General features: G+C 52.7%; 2 protein-coding genes across 11 annotated transcripts in view; one reads left to right on the forward strand and one right to left on the reverse strand.

The window, feature by feature from the left end:
- The window catches only part of Dnmt3 (DNA methyltransferase 3), a 151,177-nt gene that overhangs the window by 17,980 nt on the left and 111,051 nt on the right, over window positions 1-22,146 (reverse strand). Inside the window, exon 1 of one of the 10 annotated variants that reach the window (XM_076320796.1) lies at window positions 8,706-8,876. The exons of 4 other annotated variants lie outside the window; for them this stretch is intronic. The gene's annotated coding sequence lies outside the window, so the exon portion shown is untranslated. Of the gene's footprint in view, window positions 1-829; window positions 5,086-7,952; window positions 8,111-8,310; window positions 8,902-8,939; window positions 8,958-11,897; window positions 11,971-22,146 lie in introns of those variants that run through there. 5 more of the 10 variants (XM_076320792.1, XM_076320797.1, XM_076320793.1 and 2 more) reach the window with 5 other exon arrangements.
- Tdg (Thymine DNA glycosylase) overlaps window positions 12,661-22,146 on the forward strand; it is a 123,258-nt gene continuing 113,772 nt past the window's right edge. The window contains exon 1 of the mRNA XM_076320798.1: window positions 12,661-15,039. Coding sequence (XP_076176913.1) covers window positions 14,864-15,039 — 176 coding nt within the window. The 5' untranslated portion in view covers window positions 12,661-14,863. The remainder of the gene's footprint in view (window positions 15,040-22,146) is intronic.

Genomic DNA, 22,146 nt, shown 5'->3' on the forward strand with positions numbered 1-22,146 from the left:
TTAATCGCGCTCTTTGATCCCGCGAGGCCTAAAAATACTCGTTTCCCGATTCTTCACGAAAAATAAAAGTTTCTCGACCCTGTCGAAGACGACACCGAGCGACCTCGAGGAGAAAGATCCTGAAAGGGTTAACAAGGGCCGAATGAAAGAAGGTTACGGAAGTACGCGCGAAATTATAGAGAAACCAAAGAAGCTAGCGATTCGATCGAAGCTAAACTTTACCGTATCTTCGAATTTCGAATCGTCAACGATGCTGAAACGCGTCCGAATTTTCTTTCCATTATCGGTAGCCGAGATATTCCCGAGATGAATATTTAACGTACGTTCGGTGGACACTGGCGAACGGTTTTTGTTCCAGATACGTGCAACCGAAATAAAGCAATACGTCCTCGAGAGAAATTTAGCCGATTTATTTGCCAAATTATACAATCTGTCAATGGGATCCCTGCACTTATAACCGTAGAGAGGTATAACACTTGGTTCTAAAACGTTCATCGACGCGATGACTGCAATTTGTTGAGCATACGCACCCTCGTGATACCAGAACCATTATTCTTAATCATAAACTGCGGCAATGATAAGTAAAATACGTGTAAACCGATCTCGGTAGGTGTTGCAATTTCTATCCGAGAGAGGTATCGAAAAATAGGGACAAGGTTGTTTTTTTTCTTACTCTTAGTAAGATTCATCACTTGTCTCGTAATTGAGAGAAACTAGCTCGGATGGATCATTTTCCAAAGTTGGGTTCAACGATTGACGAGAGAATCGAAACGATGGATTCGAATTTTTGAAATATCTTCGCAATATTCCCCGCGTCTTTCCTCGGTACCTTCGGTATTTCTTTAAGAAGTGGCTCCACTTCGTTGAAAATTCAAACGATATTGGTAGCTCCGCTGCTAATAAATTCATCGATCGTTTGTAACATCGCCGACGTCCACTGGCCAATCTTTTAACACTAACGTCCGCGCGTTTCGCTTCGCAAAAGGCTTCCGTCTGCCGCTGGCGATTTTCGCAAGAGCCCTTCGATCGAACGGGAGCATCCGAATTGTTTCCCCGATTCGGAATTTTTTCTTTTTTTTTTTTTTTTTATTCGACGCTCCGTAAGTAAATATTCTCGCTGGATACTTTTATCGTTAAATAGAATAAAACAAATATTAATTTTATCGATTTACATTGGCCGACCAGTATCGCGGTAAATATTGGAGCGAGTATTGATATATACTTTTTCGTTATGCCCAAAAGCTTTCGTTGCAAAATATTATAAATCCGGTACAAATTGAAAATTCGTGTAATTGAAAATTGCGGGTAAATTCCGTGAAATTACATCGATAAACGATATCAACGGAACAACGTTCCGCATCGACGGTTATTTACGGATCTTCGAAACGTTAGACAACCACCTACTCGCACCGTGCTGACGAACGTACCTACGACGATGTCCGATATACAATCCACTACGATTCGACCCGTCTTTGTATTCGCGAGGTTACGAATTTTCCTCTTTCTCACTCTCTCTCTCTCAAAAAAAAAAATTCATCGAGCGTCGTACTTGGTTGCGCGCTCTCGTTCAATTTTCGTCCGCGTTCAATTTTCGCGCCGTGTTTCTCGGCGCGTTTACCGCAAAGGCGCTCGAATAAAGAAAGAAAAAAAAAAGAAAAAGAAAAAAAAACCCCCCACTCCGGAGAAAAGGTGCATCGACACCGCGTCGACGGGGGCTACGTTCGAGGCTGTTTGAAGTGTCCCGATAACGTGGAAAGCGATACGGAAAATTGGGGCGTGCGTTAGTGGCGACTCGAAGCGAAGCGCGTCGAGTTCCGTCGCTGGCCGCAACAACCCCAGCGTGTAACGCGTAACGCGTCACGGTAATTTACGGCGGTTGGTTGTCTCTGCTCTGTTGCGTACATCCAGCGGGAAAAGGGCGTCAACCGCAACGGCGCGGCGGCCGTAAGGAATGCCCTTTTTCTCGTGCGAGGAGTAGCGGCGGTGGGGGGCGGGGGGAGGGGTGTAGGTAGGTGGGTACGCGGAGAGGGTTTCGGGACGCCTTGGAACGCGACGGACACGCGAGCGAGTAGCCCTCGCACGATTCGCGCGCACGCGTCGATTCCCTGTAATTCGAGAAACTCGGGGAGAGCCTCGGTGCTGTTGCTCTCTTAATTAGCGGCGGTCGACTAAATAACACGAAAGGGGGAATCGCGCGGCCCGGTTGTTGACCATCCGCCGTCGCTCGAACGTATTATTACGCGTCTTCCAAGATACTCGACGGGACGCGCACACGGGACGCGCACGCGATCCCGCGCACCCTGTAACACAGTCGCTCCGCGATCTCGCGTGACTGGATTCGCGTCACGATCTCGCGCGAGACGCTCTTTCGTCCCGACCGAATATCGATCGAATCTCGACCGGTCGGAAAGCAGCTTTGTCGAGAGAGAGAGAAAAGGATTGTATTTTTTTTTATTTTTCAACGATCGTACCAAAGTTATCGAGTTAACGCGTAATTGAATAAGAATCGAATTATTCTCTTTTAATCGACAATCACCGACCATCGACTCTTCCAATCGGGAGGATCAACGGTCGCGATCAAGATTGATCGATCGTCGATCGAAATTATAATTGAACGATCGATCGAACCGTCGGAAGAAATTGAAATGTAAACGCGTTTCCGCGTAATCCGTGTCGGACGAGCGACCCGGCCCTCGGTTCCGGCTCGTTCATCCATCAGTAGGAAAGAATTGTCTCGGGCAATTAAAAAGGTAACGGGTGGTGATTAACGATCGGTTTTCAATCGAACGAGGTTAAACGGGATCGGAGTTCGTCCGATCGATTTCCGCGAATCGTTTACGGATCGATGATGGGATAGATTCCCGAAGCTCGTTGGATCGATGCGTGCGCCGGTAGGGAACGAAAAGTAGTAGTTGGTTCCGACGGTGCGAGTTATCTGTCTCGTGACTTGTTTATCGGTTGCGAAAGTCTCTCGTAACAGGTTAACAGGTATCATCGAAAAAACGCCGGAGACATTTAGGCCAGTCGTGACAAATGGGACAACCCCGTACATTCGTTACAAAGTTTACGTCTTCGTAAACGGGTTTTCGGGCCATTGATGCAAATTCGCCCCGCTACGATTCCCGGGCTCGTTTAACATTCATAATTCGAAAATACTTTCTTACGAAATTTTGTTTTTTCGTCGTCCGTAACGGGAAAGTATACGCCGTAACTCACGGCGATATTTACGGCGCGATATCGACGCGCTACGCGAATCGATGAAATCGACGTTCGTTTAAATTTATCCGACGATAAAAAACATTTTTCTTTTACGTCTGTTTTCATTTTTCTCGCGTAATTGTTCGCCGTTCGGTCGATTCCTTTTGTGAAATTAATTCTTTTTTTATCTCGCCTGTCGATACTTCGACGGGAACGCAATTTTCGTCGCTCCGTATTTTTGCAAAATCTCTGACCGGTATTATACGTCGAGCGCGTAACTTTAAACGCGCTAAAAACCGTTCCGTTGAAACGGCAACGATTGTATTTTGATCTGCGGGGGAAACGTTCTTTTAGAAAAACGATCCGAAACCGAAAGGAAAAATAAGTCGAAACGATACTCGGCGCTGCGTACCCGCTCGGAATAAAATGATAACGAATTTTCAATCGCGTATCTCTGCTGAACTCCTCGACGAAAGAATCGCTCGATATCGAGTCAATTACCGGACGAAGACACAAAAAAAAAAAAGAAGAAAAATCGGTACGAAAGAAAACCGTGCTCCGAATATCCGGGTTGTCATTTCCCTCTAAACGGCGGTGAATACCGGTGTTGAAATTTTTCGAACGTCTACGAAGACGTCGAACCGAAAACACTAGGAAGACAACGCTCGGACGTTTCCGGTTAGATCGAAACGCGCGTGTAGCGTTGCTCGCGGGAAACGCGGAACCGTCGAAGCGTCGAGGGACGTTTGATCGTGAACGCGGATCGTCGAACGCGATAAGTTGGTAAAGAAGTCTCGGTGTCTACTTATTCGCGCGGTGGCAGTAACGCGGCGGCGACCGGTATACGTTCGTGTTTACGCGTACTCAGCTGATATGAATGGACTAGGTAGGAGCCCCGCGAGCGAGCGTACGTATTTGTGGATTCGGTCATGACGACTTTCAGTATAAATTGAAACTTCTCGAGGGTGTCTCCCCGTCGGCAGTGGGAGAATGTCAAGGGGCGTAGGACAAAGAGAGGCATCGTGCCGCGCTAGCACGGGACAGGGACGCACGGAACGCGAGCCGCGGAGAGGGGAGAGACCGAGAGAGGGAAGGAGAGAGCGCTAGAGAGATCAGCGAAGGGTACAAAGCCACGAAGCTGGGTCAGTTCCGTTTAGTGCGAGGCAGGCTACGATTCCGTTTGGATCTGTCGCGGCTTATGCCTCGGAGATCGTTGCGTCGCGCGATCCACGAACACACCGCACCGAGGAATCGCCGTTTAGGACGATATCCGTTAGATTCTGTCGACGATGAACACAACGAGGGGGGAGGGGATTCGTAAAACCGACGTAAAGGGAACACACGTTCGAATAAGCAAATCTCTCGTTTCACCGGCGGTAAAAATTTTCCATCCGGACGGGTATCTGGTAAAGTTTCTCCCTATCGCGGATAGGTTAATTTTATACCGCGGGTAAACACATTAGTCGCGTCTCGTCTCGCCGCGCGATCAAAGATTACGCTACGCAACGCGAAACGATCGATCTTCCCCCGTACGATTATCGAGCGGTCGTTGTCGTCGTGGGTCGTTACGGTACGTCGATTCGTCCCTCTCTTTCTCTTTCTCTCTTTCTCTCTCTCTATCTGGTTCTCCCGCACCGTCCGTTCCGTTTTTCGAAACACCCGCCAGCCACGGTGGCGGCGGTGGCGGTGGTGGCGGCGGTGGTAGCGGGGAGACTCGACGTCGATGCCTGGAACCTTCCAGCGAGCGAGATGAATGCCCTCCTCGCTCCGGGGTTCGTCGACGACCACCGTTCGCCGCTGTGCTCGAACGTCGGTGAGACGCGCGTCGCTTGGAATAAAGAGGAGCTCCACTCTCGCGGAGGAACGTGTTCCTTCCGTCTTCTCTTTCGTCTCGGAAGCCGCGAGAACCTCGAGAGGAGCCGAGTCCGGAAAGGGGGGCAGAGAATTTAAAGGGGTGGCGATCGAGGGGCAGATGAGGGGAGGGAGGGGACGATGGAACGTAGGGAGGGAGGGTTGTGCAAAGAGGAGGCGGTTCGAGCGAGCGAGCGAGCGAGCGAGCGAGCGGCGCTAGCGGAGGGCCCTCTTCTTCCAACCGTTGAACTCGCCCAATTTTGCGGTCCGTTTTTCTTTCTCGCGGCCGATATCTCTCCGCGACCCCCTCCTCCTCACGGTTACCAACCCTCCGTTCGTAACCTTTCTCGCGGTTTCGCGTTCGCATCCGCGTTTCGTCGGCGAACGCAACCGGCCGTCCCAACCTACATCTCTCCTCCGATCTCTCTCTGCCTCTCCCTCCCCCCACTCGCTATACCCCTCCCACCCTCCCCGCCCTCCCTCCTGGTCCCTCTTCCATCTTCCCCACCCCTTTTGTCGCTCGTCGGACTGCGTTCCGCTCTTTGTTTGGCGGACAACGAGCAGGTAAACCGCGCGCAAAGAGGGCTGCGGTAGGAAAAAGGGAGACGAGGCAAGGAAGCCGCGGAGAGAAGAGAGAACGTGGAAGAGAGGGCTCCACTCGCCTAGCAGCGCAGCGTGGGCTTTTCTTGTATTCTATTGATTTTTCCGAAAGTTCGCGTGGTGGGAGTCTGGCGGGCAGCGGTGTGCGAGAGAGCTTGCCAGGAGCGTGTTTGCGTGAGCTTCGACGACGGTATCGTCTTTTCTTTCCATCTCGCTCTTTCTCGCGGGAAACGGCCAGTTCCGCGCCATCGTTTTCCCTCTGTCCTCCGGGTTTCCCTCTCTCGCGGCCGCGCTCGCCTCTCTCCTTTCGTTCCGTCTCCGTTCCGCGTTCTACGCTCGGCTCGAGCGCACCCGTTTCACCCGTCGTCTCTCTCGCACCGCTCGTAGTCGCGTAGCTGTTTCCCGCTCCCACCGTGGGCTATCGCTTCATCCGACCGCTTTCCCTCCTCGTCGACGACTGGTCGCGTCTCGCTTCGTTCCCGGCGCGCATCTCCCTCTCTCCCGTACCGTCCCCCTCCACCGCGCTCTCGCGCACCAATCGTCTCGCTCGCTCGCTAGGTGGCTCTCGCTCCATCGCGTGAAATCCACCCTCGACCCCGCCGGCTCGTCCGTTCGCGCTCGCGCGGCAATCCGTTGCCGGTGTGTACATATATATCCTATATATATATATGTACACACACACATGTACGATTATACGTATATACGTATACATATTGTATGTATGTATGCACGTATGTACGTACATACGTACATACGTACGGGCGGCCAGGGCGCGAGCGAGCGAGCGCGCGCGCGCGCACACCGGCTATTCAAAACAGGAGCGTGTTAAGGGGTTTGACTTTGACATTATTTATCGCGATAATTGACTGGGAAGATTAACCACCAGCGCTCCGTTCCACGACGGTACACACCGCGCCGTCGTGTAAAAATATCGCTCCGGAGAAAATAAAGCAACGCGGCGACCGATGGATCGCGATTCGATCGAATTTCGTAGGCGTGAGAGCGCGGTTTTGTTTTCCAACGCGAAGACGCTTCGATCTGGTTCCCCGAGCGTACCGCGTTTCGTCCTAGGCGGGGATTTCGCGGATCGTTTCGCCGCGCGTATTCCGTCAGGCGATCAACGTTCGCGGAGACGACACCGTTTCGTTCTCGCGAGAAGTCGAAACCTCGTTTAAAGGGGGTTAAGTTCCGCGAAACGAGGTGTTCTCCTCCTGGTCGGTGACGAACGAAACCAGGAGGAAAAGAGAAAAATCTCTCGCTCGCTCGCGAGTTTCGCGGGAGCGCGCGGGTCCTGGGTACAGCCCTGGTATTCCATCCACCTACATCGTGTGGCAGGGTCACCGCATGCACCACCACACCGCTCGGGTCGTGCATACGTGTGCGCGTACGTGCCCTTCTACAGGGTGACTGCGAAGTAAACGACGAACGGATTCCGCTCGCGTCGATCGACGACGAATCTCGCGATTTTAGCGATCGTCGATCGGACGGGACCCATTCACCGCGGGAAGTGTACGATTCGCGCGCGATGAGGACATCGATCGCGCGTACAAGGATCGAATTCTACGAAGAACGAGATACAGAGACCTGGTGTACGTAGGTCGCGTTGAATGTTCGCGTTCTCCGTTTCCGTGTAGTTCGTCTAGGAAAAAAATGATCGCGGAGGGTTGGGAACGAACGCGTATCCTCCTCGAGTTTAATAAACGTTCCTTAACGACTGGAAGTTTCGTAAGAACGCTCGTGGCGAGTCGATGGCAAGGTCGTGGAGAAACCGATATCGGAGCACACGATACCTCTCGATCGACGAATCCGTTGAGAACGTTCCCTGCGACGATTCCACGCGCTTTTCGAATTTCCTCGCGCTGCGTAACGAGCGCGAGATTCCCCTTGTAAATAAAAAAAAAAAAAAAAAAAAGAATCTCGGAGACTACCCCGCGCCGACTCGTGCGAACAGGTGTAATTATCGTGAAAGAAAAAAGAAAAAATGGAACCGAGGACGAAAACACACACACAAACGCACGGTTCTCGAATCCTCGGGAAATTCTCCTTTCGGAAAAAGCGATCGTCGAGCGTTTCCGGAGCAATGTTTACGGAATTCTCGCTATTCGCGCGTTTTAACCGACGGAACTGCTTCTGGTCTGTATATACATATACGCGTATATAAATCTACATATATATATATCTATATCTATATCTATATATCTATCTATATATATATATATTCCCATTCCATCTCGCTTCTCGTCGGTTTTCCGCGTTCTTCCTTCTCCGCTTACGTAACGTACTTAGCGCGTTAATTAAGTTACCGTCTCCGCGTTATCCGAGACGCGATTTCTTCGATTCGTTCGGAGAGTTTCTTTCTTTCTTTCGTTCTTCGTTCGGTTCCCCTCCCCCGTTCGGAGAGCCGTGGGACACCGTTGGGGGTGTAACCGAAAATTGGAAACAAGTCGCGCGTATCCGTTGCTCGGTGTCACCCGTTATAGAACCACGAGGCTCTCGGTTCTTCCGAATGGTCGGTCCCTGTCTCGCTGCTGGTCTCTTTGCGAGATTCGCCGGTGCGCTCGCGCTCGCGCTCACGCGGTCTCGCTCTCGCGTTCTCGCGTTCTCGCGCTCTCGCGCTCTCGCGCTCTCGCGTTCTCGCGCTCGCGTGCTCCTCTCTCTCACCTAGCAGCCAGCCGGTAGGTATAGCTTTGTGTGCCCGCTCGCTCGCGCTCTCCCACTCCGATACACCCTCGCACGGCAGACTCGGTCGAATGGATTGTACACACTACACGCGCACAGAGCCAGGAGGCGCGCGGCACCCACGCACATTTCGTGGCACATACGTGTGCACACGAAGCCAGAAACGCTGCGAGCACATCACACCGCACCGCACCACGCACGTTCGCGGCGGCCATGCATCCAGCCAGCTAGGCAGGTAGACTGCTAGGAAATCGGCCAACCAACGGCCGACCGACCCACGGATTACCAACGATCGATAACGTCGATCGATTTTCGACCGAACGCGACGGACAACGCGACGCTCGCTACGCTGGACAAGAGGAGGCGTACGTACGTACGGACGGACGTACGGCCGTACACTCCAAGAGGAACACACCGAGTACCGCGGCGATCGGTCGGTTTCTCTCTTTCGGCCGCACGAATTTACGTGTCGCGAGCTGCTCCTCGAAATTTCTCCGTAGCACCGGTTTCCGTCCCGTCCCGCTTCCGGTCGCCGCGCACAGTCCTCCCCGGTACCGTTACCGAGATTCGTCGCTCGATTCGGCCAGCCAGCCAGCCCGCGCCGAACACACCTACACGCGCGTACACGTTCCACTGCTCGCTCGCACGCTAGCACGCTCGTTCGCTCGCTCTCTCTGTTCGTAGCTCGCGCGCGCCGACCGTGTGTGCGCGAAAAATTTTTCCGCGCCGTCTCTCGTCCTCCCGCTCTTATCTCGGCGTTATTACGCGCTCGTATTTAACGACCTTAGAAATGATAAACGTCGCTGCCCGAGAGCCTCGATGCGTGTGCCTCGGGCGGTAGATTGATCTTCGAACCACGCGGAGGACGCGGTACCACGCGTCTCTCTCTCTCTCTCTCTCGCTCTCTCTCTCTCTCTCTCTCTCTCGCTCTCTCTCACTGTCTCGTTTTCTCCCTCCCTGGTTCGCAGATTGAATCTTAAACGGCCGCTTAATTAGGGACAGGAAACTCGTAACACTTTTGGCCGCCTTGTGTACGATCTCGTCTTACGCGCGTCCACCACCGGGGACTTTGTCTCGTTTCGCGAGGAAACGCTCGGTTGCAGGGACCATTCCTACCTTTACTTTCTTTTTTCTTCTTTTTTCTTTCGAAAGTGACAAAGAGATCGATTCAAATTTCGGACCTCTTTTCGAAATTACTCGACCGTGTCTCCGACCACGATGGACATCGAGACGGACAACGATAATCGGAAATTAACATCTCCCTTCCTTCCCGTCCATCTTCGAAGACGCGCACGCGGTCCTATGCGAGCAGTGCGTACGTTCGCTGTCGTTAGCGTTAGCGTCGCGGCGCGATCGAGAAACGGAGAAACGATTCGGTACGGACCGTGTACAGGCGCGTATCGTTGAATTAGCGATATTTTCGCGGAACGTTTAACGTTCGAGACGCGCGTCAGAGCTTTCGAGGCGTTGAATATTTTATCGCGAAGACGCGAGTTGTTTCGGTGGTCGAGCGCCTTCTAATCGTTTCGAGCGTTCCAACGATAGCTTTCAAATTTGTCCTTTCGCGTTTACCTCCCCACCCACCCCCCTCGGTTTATTATCGTTATTAGCGTTCGCCCATTACCGTTACCCATTATCGGAATTGCGAGGCGCTGTTACTTTCGCCGCCTAACGTTTCTCGTCCGTTTGTCGGGTATCTATCAAGATCGTCGCTGGAAGCGCAATAACTTGAAACAGCGTGAATGCGTGCGTGCATGCGTGCGCGCGTGCGTGCGTGCGTGCGTGCGTGCGTGCATACGTCGCGCCACGGTTTTCATCGCACGGGCTCCTGAGTACGAATCGCTTCTGAACGATAATACAGTGTCAAGGTGGAAATCAATGTTGTCCATGGACAAATTGACAGAGGTAATCATGGATTATCAGGGTCGAGTGCGCGGTAACTAGCGTTATAAGCAAAAGGGTGAAACGTCGGTCTCCTTTCCGACGTAGCCGGTCGCTGCGAACCGATCGAATACGTTGCAAAAAGAACGACCGATTCGCCGTGGTGTTTCTCGGTAGATCTGTAGTTTTTCCTACGGTCGACTATCGGCGTGGCTATTAATCTCAAAAGTATCCCCGTCTCGACCTTAAAACGATAACGGGGAACGGAAACGGTCCGAGACGCGCGAAACTTTTTTGCAATTTTACGAAATATGTTACAATTCGACGATCACGGTAAAAGTGAAGAGAGGAACGCGGTAGGGTTAAGGCAGAGGTCGTCGAACGAGTCTCGGGGATCCATCGGTAAGCTGGAACGACCGGTATCGTCGTTGCATCGTTGTTCGTGTCGTTTCGCAAGTTTGGATATTGTTCTTTAACGGCTGAAAGCATCGGGAGAAAATAATAGGAAAAAAAAAGAAAACTTTCAGTCTCGCGCGGTATCGTTTCCTCGCGACAAACGACGAAACGTCGTTTCCAGGATCGAGGTGCAAAGATTGTCGTTTGTAACTCGATAGACGACGGACGGAAGGACGGACGGACGGGCCGTACCGCGCGAGAATGTAAAATTTATGTAAATCGTAACGAATTAATTTGTTTTACAGCTTGCCCTAGGTCATTGTGTACCGAGTCTCCTCTTCGAAATTTCAAAACTAACCTTTCTTATACCGTGGCCGTAGCTGCCACCAGATTGCGCAATTATGCTAACGATCTCGCTAATTTCGTCGATTCGTTCGAAATATCTATCCGAGAGGCTATCGCTTCCTAACTCGTTAATATCAACGTATTGCGTTAACCTCCGACAGCCGCGTCGTACATATTTTCGCGGGTTCCTTCTCTCCGAGCGACGTGCGCTCCTTTTCTCTCTCTCTCGTTAAAATTGTTCGCGATACGAGAGTTAACACCCGCTCGGTGTAAGTATTCCGCGCGATCGATTTTCCTGCTACTTGTCTCGCACAAGGACGGATCAGTCATCGTACCCGCGTACTGCCAATGTCGTCGAATTAAAAGCTTTCGATAATCGGAGTACAATTATGATCGGAACGTGACCCACATACGAGCATAATTTATATTCCATAAATCTTGGAAATATCGCGCGATAGATAGATAGGTGGTGGTGGTGGTGGTGGTGGTGGTGGTGATGGTACCCTTTCCTAAACGGAAGACCGAATAACCCGGAGGCGTCTTCCGAACGAGGTTCGTTTATTATGCCGTCACTGTCTTTCTTAAAATTGAGATCGCGTTATGTATCCCCGATGGGATACCGTTCCGGGTTAAATCGATCGATCTATCGCTCGCAGGTCGTATTTCGGAGCGCGAACGCGAGAGTCTATCCCGAACCGGTCGACGAACGTTACGCGCGCGAACTTCGAGGAGACGATCTCCCTCGTGTGCTACGTCGACGAACAAAGACACCCTACCCCCGCCGCCTCGGTGTGTACGTCGAGGTCCGCCACTTCGACGGAGAAAACGTTTCGGGAGATCCTGCGCGTAAATATTAATGTACCGAGGTTTCTCGCCGCGGCCCGAAGAATGTCGTTGCGACACACTCGCGAACACGATCTCGTCGCGTAATTTGCATAAGTACGTACGTGGAAAGGACGAACGGCGTGTATCTCCTCCTCGTAAATTCGACGCCGCACGCACGCACGGGGCGAAATCGCGAATGACTCGGCGTCGTCGTCTGGTCAAGGAGCTTGCCCCCTCCCCCCCTTTAACTGCCGTGAGTCCCTATCCTCCGCCCACCGCCCGTCCGTAAGTCCGTCCGTACGTCCGTCCGTCCGTCCGTCCGTCCGTCCGCCCGCGCCCCGTTACCGTTCAACGGGGAAATCGATTCGTCCCGATCGATCGAGGAGTCGCGTGCCTCGATTTATCATCGATCGTCCGGTATCGATTAGTCCCGGTAAACTTGGACGGGCACGGTGTACACCTGGCACCGGTATACCAGAAAACGATCGCGGCGGTCGTGGAGGGAAACGACGAAACGAAGAATAGGAAGAGGAAGAAAGGGACACGGAGAAACGTCGAGACAAAAGGAGAAATTTCTACGAGGCGAAGACGAAGGAGGCGGGCTGGTGGGAGAAGGGGGGAAGACATACCGAGGCAGTCGCAGCCATCGCCGTCGTCGTCGTCGTCGTCGTCGTCGTCGTCGTCGTCGTCGTTCTCGTCTTCGTTCTCGTCGTCGTCGTCGTCGTCTTCGTCGTCGTCGTCTTCGTCGTCGTCCTCGTCGTCCTCGTCGTCGTCGCCGTCGTCGCCACCACCACCGTCGTCGTCGTCGTCGTCGTCGTCGTCGTCGTCGTTGCCGCCGCCGCTGGCGGCCGGCAGGAGGCTCCGAAAACCGAACGGGACCGAGCGCAGTCGAGCTCGGTCGGAAACGCACGAACCTCGCGGCTCGAGCGACCTAACCAGCGACACGGCCAAGCAGTGCGGTGCCGACTCTTGCTGCCGCGGTTCCAGATTTCCCGAGGTGTGCGTGGACGCGTGTTTACGCGACGAGAGAGAGTTCACCGAAATCGCACGAGATAGAGAAAGAGACGAACGCATCACGGGGGGAGAGAGAGAGAGAGAGAGATAGAGCGCGAGAGAGAAAGAGAGAGAGCGAGCGAGAGAGACAGAGAGAGAGAGCGAGCGGGCGAGCGAGAGACAGAGAGGCCAGTGGAAACAGAGCCGGACAACCAAGGGGCCCGGGACGTGGACGAACAAAGGAAAGGGACGAGGGAGGAAGCCAGGCGCACACACCGCTCACGGTCGAGTTTTATCGCCGAGCCGCATGAAATTTTAGGAGCGGCACGCTGTCGCGTTATCGGTGGTTAACGCTCGACGACGACGACGACGACGAGGACGACGAGGACGAGGACGACGAGGACGAAGAGAACGATCGTCACACGGAGCACCGAGGTAGAGAGAGCCAAGGCGACGTTCGTAACGCGGCGTAGCGTGCCAGACGGAGAGAAAAGATCCGCGCGCCGTCTTCGTCTACGGGGGCGTGGGTGCCGCTGTGAAACGCACGAGAGCACGCTCGTCGACGGGAAAACCAGCTCTCGGCCGGCCGTTTGGAAAAAGAACGGCGGACCAGTCGGAACACGATCGGCGTAGAAACGCGCTGAGCGACGATCAAGGAGATGACGATCTGTGGCGACGGGACCGTTCCGTCGCGTACACTCGCCACTCGCATCGCCCTCCTCGCGAGTAACGTCCTCCTCGTCCCGTGGTAGAGGCGGCGCGCGCGGTGCGGACCCGTGTAGCTCGCGAACCGGCCACGATCGAGCGAAACGGGAGAAACTTGGAAAAAGAAAGTTCCCCAGCCGTGGATATTCGGTCCGGGCAGTGATCTCCGGGCGGTGTGTGGTCACGTGTGCTGCCCGCGCCGGTGAAAACCGTGAGAGAGCGCGCGGACTCTCGAAAAGGAGACTTTCGCGGTCCCCTGGTCCGAAAGTAGCCGAGAGACGCGCACCGCGTTAAGCGGCGGGCCCCCCTTGCGACTCGCAACGCCGCTCCACGACCTTCGTTCGTCCGTGGGATATACGCGATAAAGTCGCCGACCCGTTTCGCGGTACGCGCCGAGAGAACTCCAACCGAAAGAAGAAGAAGAACAAGAGGAACAAGGAGGAGCTGCCGGAGAAGGAGGAGGAGGAGGAGGACGAGGAGGACGAGGAGGAGGTGATCATCCGGTGGTGAACCGGCCCAACGAAGGTATCCTGGAGGACGATGACGACGGTAACGCGGATCGCGAGCGGTAATTGGAGGACGACCAGCACGAGAGGACTCGATTGAACCCACCGCTCGGGGCCCAGAACGTACACGGTTTCGACAGCCGTCTCGAAACCGTCGCCGGCGACCGACCGGCTCGGTCCCGTCGTCGCGACGGTCGTTTTCCAACGGGGTGACAGTGTTCGGCAGTGAGTGCAGCGACGGATCAATTAAATTGAAATAAAAAAAAAAAAAATAGAAAAAAAAGAAAAATAAATAAATCGATACGAGGAGAAAAGAAGCAAAGTAAATATACCAGTTGGTGCCGAGAGAGGTTTTTTTTCCGGTTAACGTCCATCGAGATCTCAGCCGCGTAGCCTGCTCCTACCGACGGCACGCGTTCCCTCGGCGGTGACCGTCGGGGCGAGCCTGTGTCGGGATCCTTACACTTTCCAGCCAGCTCGACCTCCGCGCGACGAGACCCGGTACCCGTTGTGAAAACCTCCTAGTACGCCACCATCGGCGTATTTTTCCGATCACCGTATTTTTTTGGTGTCGCGCGCGCACGGTCTCCCCGGTTGTTGTTCCGTCGATCGGTTTTCGCGCGGCGCGAGCCACCCGACGGTAAAACTCGCGCTCGCGTACGGGGGACGTACGGGCCTTTGTGCGGCGTTTCGCTGTCCAATTATCGGGAGAGAGAGAGAGAAGAGAGAGAGAGAGAGAGAGAGAGAGAAGAGAGAGAGAGAGACCGGCCACCCGCCCGGCCACCGAAGAAGCGGAAAGCTCGCGACGGACGTCGTTCGACGAGCGACGGCCAAACGCGCGTAAACGTTCGCCCGTGAACAACGAGGAATAATCATCGCCGAGGATGCAGGTGGCAACGCTGTTTAGGGAGAGCGCCACCCTGCTGGGTGCCTCTAGCCTGGACCCCCCGCAGACCCACCATCACCAGGCCATGCAGCAGCTTCAGCAACAGCAGCAGCAGCTACAGCAACACCCCGCCGACCTCCATCTGACCCATCACATGCAGCATCACTACAAAATGTAAGTTCCCCGCTACACCCCCCACCACACCCCACCACACCGATCCTTATTCCCCTCCACCGATCGCGCCTCTCGACGGACTAATCCCTTTCTCTTTTCGCCCAATATACGACGATCGGTGTAGCGAACCACCGAACTCGCGGCGCCGATTCCACGCGCCGAGAACCGGATTTCGTTCGCTCGAGCGCCGACGCGACTCGGACGATCCTCGCGGACGACGAAGCAGGCGATTCGTAAACGGGACGCGTCTTATTTTCGAAATGCTCCGGCCGTGGTTTCACCGAACGGGTCGAGAAACTCGCGATCGAGCCTTACGCGTACACCAGTCGCGGAACACGGTACAATTCGGAGCCTCGTCGAGACAGCTCGCGCGAATAGTTCGGGGCCTTCGAGGACCTAACGATCGTTCGTAACCTCGTGTGTTCGGGCCTCCCGTATCGATCGTGTGTACCACAGTTCGGACGATCGTCGACGAACCGTACGTACAACCTGTCGTTGCGATCGGCGCGCGTCTATCGTCCAGGAATAAATCCTAGACGTGTACGGGGCCTTACGAACCGTGCTCGTGTGCTCGCAGCGGGCGTGTCGCGCTCGTTTTCCTTCGGTTGGTACTCTTCGACATCGGTGTAAAGAATCTGGGATTATTTTCACCCGAAAATAATCGCGAACGCTTCTCGACCCGTTTGATCGTTGTTTCGCGCGAGCTCGCGCTGGAGGGATTGATTTTCTTAACAAGGAGGGACGTATTTTGAAAAAATTCACCGAGATCTTTTCCAATGATCGATCTCGCGTTGCTCCGTTTCGCGAGAGTAACATTTTCCGCTCCGCGGGTACAAATAGAAACCACGGTCGGAGATTCGCCGAGATCGGTACCATCCCGTTTGTTCGAGTCTTGCGAAACACTTTCGGCGCTACTCCTTTCGTAGATTCCGATTTGATTTCTCGTCGAAAGATCGGCGCTCCTATCCGGTAAATAATAACGATCGGTGCAGTATCGTGCGAGATGATCGATGCACACTTTAGAAACAAGGGCGAGTCTCGTTCGAATTCGTTCGAATAAGTTCAATAAGTATTTGTTGTTTCCATTGCAAAACGAAACACCGTGACACTTCAAGTTCGAGCAATCGTACGTGTACGTACGAATCGACCGATCCGTACGAAACTTCACGCACGTTCACCAAATGGTAATATCGTCTTTAGAAATATTAAACGACGAACTAATAATTCGTTTCTCGTCGAAAGACGAGATTCATCGAGCAACCTATTATTTCCTTGAAAATGTCGGTGAGAAGCACTTACGTAATGCTCCCGAAAAGAAAATTTAGCGTTCGCGAGGTCAGTGAGAGTTACGACCTTGCCGTTGGTTATGACACGCGTTATCGAAAGTTAAAATCGTAGGAAGGGATTTTAAAGGACCAACGGTCGACGAGAGAAAAAAAAAAGAAAAAGAACTAGGACACTCCTGTGGGAAAGTGGGCTTCCGTCGGACCGGATCGTACGATCGTTTCAAAAGTGCGCGATCGTCGCTCGATTCTCGCCACGCGCCATGGAGAATTATCTCGTTCCCGATAACCGTAAGAAAATTGGGCCAAGTACAAGAACCACGAATCTTGACCGGATTCGTAGCTTCGGGTACGTTTTCTCGAAAATCTTTCAGAGATCCTTGCGCGGCGTTCCTGAATAGAAAATTTAACGTTTGCAACGAAAGTCGTGATCTCGCTGTTACGACAATCGTTATCGAAACGATACACTGGAACTATGAAAGGGATCGTTTCGAATTTCTTTTCAAAGTTACTCGATCGTTGGTGTCTTTGCTCGCGACTTACGTGGACAATCATCGAAATGGACAATTAACTGTACTTGAAATTAATTTACCCTTTCGATCTTCGAAGATACCCATGTAGTTCGATGCAAGTTGGAATACGTTCACTATTAGTGGTTCTAGTGTAACTTTTGGAAGAGATCCTCCAGCGAGAAAGAAGCTTTCCGTCGGAACGGATCGTTTCATCCGATTCGAGAAATCGTGATCGTCGCTCGATTCTCGCCACGCGCCATGGAGAATTATCTCGTTCTCGATAACCGTAAGAGAATTGGGCCAAGTACAAGAACCACGAATCTTGTCCGGATTTTTAGGTCCGAGTGCGTTTTCTCGAATTAAACGAAAATCGTGTAACGTTCTCGACGTTGACACCGTGGCTTCGATCGTTTTAGCGAAGAAATATACTTTAACATATTTTTCAAACGCGTTTATGAAAAATTGTTCGTACACAAATTGTTCCTCTTCCTTCTCAATCATCGATTCTCTCAATACGCATACGTAGCTTAAATATATCGATGATCGTGTATATACAAAATCGAACGCGTGGATACTGACGAAAACGATTGACACGAGTGATCGAAACTCGAACTTTTCGAAGGAAAGGGTATTCCGGCGCATCGAGTACGGAAAGTTGACACACCGAGGGAAAGCTCCCGTCGGAACGATACGTTTCTTTCGTTTAAAGAAGAGGCGATCTAGGAGTGGATTCGCGCCACGCGCCATGGAGAACGATGATCGTCTCCTCGTTCTCGATGACCATGGCCGAAACGCCAGGAATCGACGGTACTCGGTGAGTCCCGTTGGTTTTCGTTGCGACGGGTAGCTAACGCCCAGGGAGACCGAATCCCGGAACGATCGAGGTTTTTCGGGTTCGGGTCCAGCAGACGTTGTCGCGTTGTCGTCCCTCCTGGCCCCCCTCGAAAACCGGTGTACTCTCGCCCCGTGTCGGTGAAATCCCTTGGCTTCGAAACCCCCCTCTCCCCCACCCCACCGACCCCTGACCGACCGTGTTCCCCGCCCTCGAGCCACCGAGAGAGCTTTTTACGAATTTCGTCACGCGCCGCGAAGGGACAGGGCAGCATTTGTATTCGTTGTGCAAGGTCCGGTCGTGCCTTAACCTCGTTCCTTAAACCGTATAATTTGTTCGACGTATCTCGACGTTGACGTTCCTACGGCGGCGTGGCGTTATCGGCGGCCTGCGGACGATAAACGTCGGAACGGCGAAAATATTTAAACAAGGTCGGCCGCGCGTTGCAAACGTGCTTATTAAACCGCGAGGAACGAAAATAAAAAAAAACGAGAGGAAAGAAAAAAGATGGAGAGAACGAACCAACGAGAAATAAGAGAGAAGTGAGTCAGAGAGAGAGAAAGAGAGAGAGAGAGGAAAGAAACGAAACGCAGCGTGACCGAATTCGTTCGACGATCGTTGGTCGTCTCTCGAAAAGAGAATCATCGTCGGGGGGCAGGGGGGGACGATTTGGTTTTTCGTCGTCGAGAAATCCACGGACCCTGACCGTCGACACACATTTATCCTTCGATTCGTTTTACCGAATATTTAATTCTTCGTGGACGCAACGCGATTCAACACCTAGCCGATGTTTTCGGTCTGTTCTGTTTCGCGGGGAAAAAAAGACACTTTTATCGAGGTACTTGGGTAAAAGAATCGATTCGCGAAACTTTCGGGAGAGGTACGAAAAATCGACCTTTGGAACAGTCGTCGCGCACGTTTCGTTCCTTCTAGAGTTTACATTTTTCCTGTAACAAACGAACGAAACGCTCGCGCGTTTAGACGCACGAGGTATTTTTCCAGTCGACTCGTCGCTACGCGTCGGAAGAAAGAAACTATTTTCGCGAGTTTTCCAACATTCCAACGAATACTTTCCAAGGTCGTTCCCTATGAAAACTCAACGTTCGGCGAAAAAATCGTATCGTCTCGTTCCGTGATTCGATCAATGTAACCTCGAGCATGGTTTCGTTCGGATCTCGGCCGCGAAACGAAGAAACGAAACACGGTGACGCGCGCGCGAGCTATTTTTCCAGTCGAATCGGCGCCACGCGGTGAAAAAGGGACCGTTGTGTTCCACGCGAGTTTTCCAAGATTCCACGGTACGGTGGATTTCCTTTGTGAAAATATAGGGGCGAGTGTCGCCGTTGCGTATACGCGATGCTCGTTTCGATTCGCGCCAAGAAAATCGGTCGTCGCGTTCCCGGATTCGGGGACGGAGAAGCGGAGACGATAAGTGTATTCGACGCAGCTTCTGGAGAACCGGAGCCAAACCGCGAGAACTTCGGGGCAGACGCGAGGGCGCCAATAGGTCAAGGCTACATTATACTTCGACGAGCGTACACCTCGAGTATCCGTGTCCCGTGTTGCGAATTCGCTCGCAAGTTTCCTCGCGCGAGTCTCGTCGTCTTTCTCGCCCGCGCGAGATCCCACGGATTCGCGTATATTTTCCGCGTAGGAGCCCGCGCGTCGCGACGCGCAACAATTGCGGATTATACCGTGCGATAAATAACCAGGCCCTGCGTCTACGGGACGCGCGCGGGTAATTTCGAACGAGATCACGGTCGTGACGCGGGTAATTGTCGGCCGGACGAGCTAATGAATTTCTGACGCGGAAAAAGAGTGGAAGAAACGGGAGAAAAGGGAAGAGGAGGAAGAGATGGAGAGAAAGAGAAGAAAAAAAAAGAAAAGAAAAGAAAAGAAAAGAAAAAAACAAGCGACCCCGAGAGCGGGACGGAGAGCGCGGTACGGAAGAAACGTAAACGAAAGCCACATGGCCTGGAGAACGTGTTTTGGCGCGGATAACGTCGGAACCGAGACGGTAAACGATTTCAACGCGGCCGTAGCGGAGCCGATAACCGGGAAAAACGAGAGAAGAGAAGGCAAACGCGGCCACGTGTCACAGATAAATCGTGCTCTGCCGATAAATCGACCTTATCAATAAGATCGACTCTCTCTCTCTCTCTCTCTCTCTCTCTCTCTCTCTCTCTCTTTCTTACACGCTCTCTCTCCTCTTTGGTCCCGCTTGTCCTCGCTGGATTCCTCCGGTTCGCTGCCAGGTTGGTCCCGTTGAAGTTATTCATGTATTCCATAAGTTCGGAATACATGAATAGCCTACAAGATGCAGGTATCCGCGAATCGTCTTCGATAAAGCCGTATTCTTCGGCGCCGCAATTTAGGACCGTTTAAGATCTTCCCTCCGGACGAAATAGACGACCGACTTACGTACGAAGCTCGACGGGAGAAATCGCGCGCGATGTTCGAAACCGTGGACAAATTTACCGACGAATCCGTTTCTCCTTATCGGGAACCATTCACGGGAGGAGCAACCTCGGCGCGTCTCGTCGCGTCGAGACGCGTCGCGCTGTCGTACGTACGAAAAACTTCGAACGTTGTAACGTACTCGTTTATCGTTGAATTTATTTATTCACACCGGGTATAGGCTATTAATACGCGCATAAAGTGCATTTAGAATCGAACGCGTACGTGCTCGCGATACGTTCTATTTCGACGGAGAACGGACGAACGGTATCGTTGAATACTTTTTTTTTTTTTTTCGTTTTCCGGGAGGCGCCGAACGATCGAAAATCGAACGGGTAAAGGTCGAAGGTATCGAAGAAATTGTTTACGCGTTCGTGCACGAAACGGCACGGAAAAATTAGAGGATTTCCGTATCGGAAACGCGGCGAATATAATTGCGAGCAAATATTTGTTTTGGGTAATTAGCAACGAGTGTAGAATTCTTCGTTCGAGTACGAAATTAGCGTTCGGGTTCGAAACGGGACCCCCGATTTGTAACGAGATTTCGCGTATTTTATACTTTTCGCGTGGAAACGGTCGGAAAATATTGCAATTAGTTCGCGTAAACGCGTCCAGGACGACACGGGACCGATCACGGTCGTTCGATCCCGATATTACGCTTTGGATATCGAAACGATGGTGATCACGGTGTGAAATTCCCGTAAAAAAAAATCGGTCTCGAATCGTGGGCCTAACAGGAGCTACGCGACGGGGGCCGTGTCCGTGTCCGTGTCCGTGTTCGGGCCCTGTGCGTCGCGGTGTTGCCCGCTTCCGATTCGAATCGTTGAACCCGATAATCGGATCGGCGCGATTAAATATGAAAATGAGAAAACTGGATTTAAAAGGCCGCCAAGTGTCGAAACCGCGGCCGCGAGAAAGGACGCCGAACGACGTTAAATTCGCCTTTTTGTTTCGCAACAGCGTCGCGAAGCGATCGAAAGTAATCAAACGTGTATACACGAGAGGAGAAGGGCGACCAAAAGGAATACACGGAACCGTTACCGATTCCCTAATTGGAGATCGCTAAGAAATTAGCCGATTTTTCGAAACACGGACCCCTTATCGGGACCGCTTCTTCGATCGTTCCTCCTCGTGCTCCGCCGATGGAATTAATTAAGATCTCGAGCGATAACAAGCCGAAAGTTCCCGTCCCACGTTGAACCTGGATCCCATAGAAAGCCATAAAAACGCTGTTAAACGCTTCTGCCGGTGGGTCGGTCGCGTTCCTATCCTCGAACACCGTCTTATTTTGACACGACCTACTGCCGCCCGAGAATTAACATTTTTACGCCGTACCCGAAATAAGACGAGCCTTAGAGACGATCACGGGCGACGGATACCACCGCCCGGAGGAACCAATTACAGTTACGGTCGAGGACTTCCAAACGAGATTAAAGAGTTTTTAATCGTTGCTCGTTTTCCAACCGGTCCGAAGAATGAATTTCAAGCGGGTCCGCGAACGCGGGGAATAAAAGGAAATATTTACCGAGCTCGAAGACGAGTCGCGAAGTTGACCTTAGTTTTCGACCGTGGGCCGCGGTGGTCCCCCTACTCTCTCGACGCTCCCTCCCCCTCCCCGTCTCACGGCGGCCGAAACTTCCACAAGTAGTTCGAAGTTCGCGACAAAGCCGAAAGGACGGACGGACGAACGAACGAACGGCGGGCGCATCGTTAGCCGCCGGTTCGCAATAATCCGGTTCAATTTGCCCGTTCGCGGCGTTCGCCAAGAAACACATTACGATGCCCGTAAGGTATCGGGCCGGCGCATTAAGATCCCCGCAATCACGGCAATTATTCTTCGCCGGTGTACGATTTTAATTATCCCCGGCCCCGCGCCGCGAGCGCGCACCGACGTATTTATACCGTGCGTTACTGGCTCCCTCGAACGTGATCGTATCTCGCGATCGTTACGTCAACTTAGCGCGCGCGTTCTCGATCTCGAATTCCTCTCACCGCCCCCGCTGGCCCCTGTGCGCTTCTACCC

Source organism: Ptiloglossa arizonensis, chromosome 9 (genome assembly GCF_051014685.1).
Source record: "Ptiloglossa arizonensis isolate GNS036 chromosome 9, iyPtiAriz1_principal, whole genome shotgun sequence".
Taxonomy (NCBI): domain Eukaryota; kingdom Metazoa; phylum Arthropoda; class Insecta; order Hymenoptera; family Colletidae; genus Ptiloglossa; species Ptiloglossa arizonensis.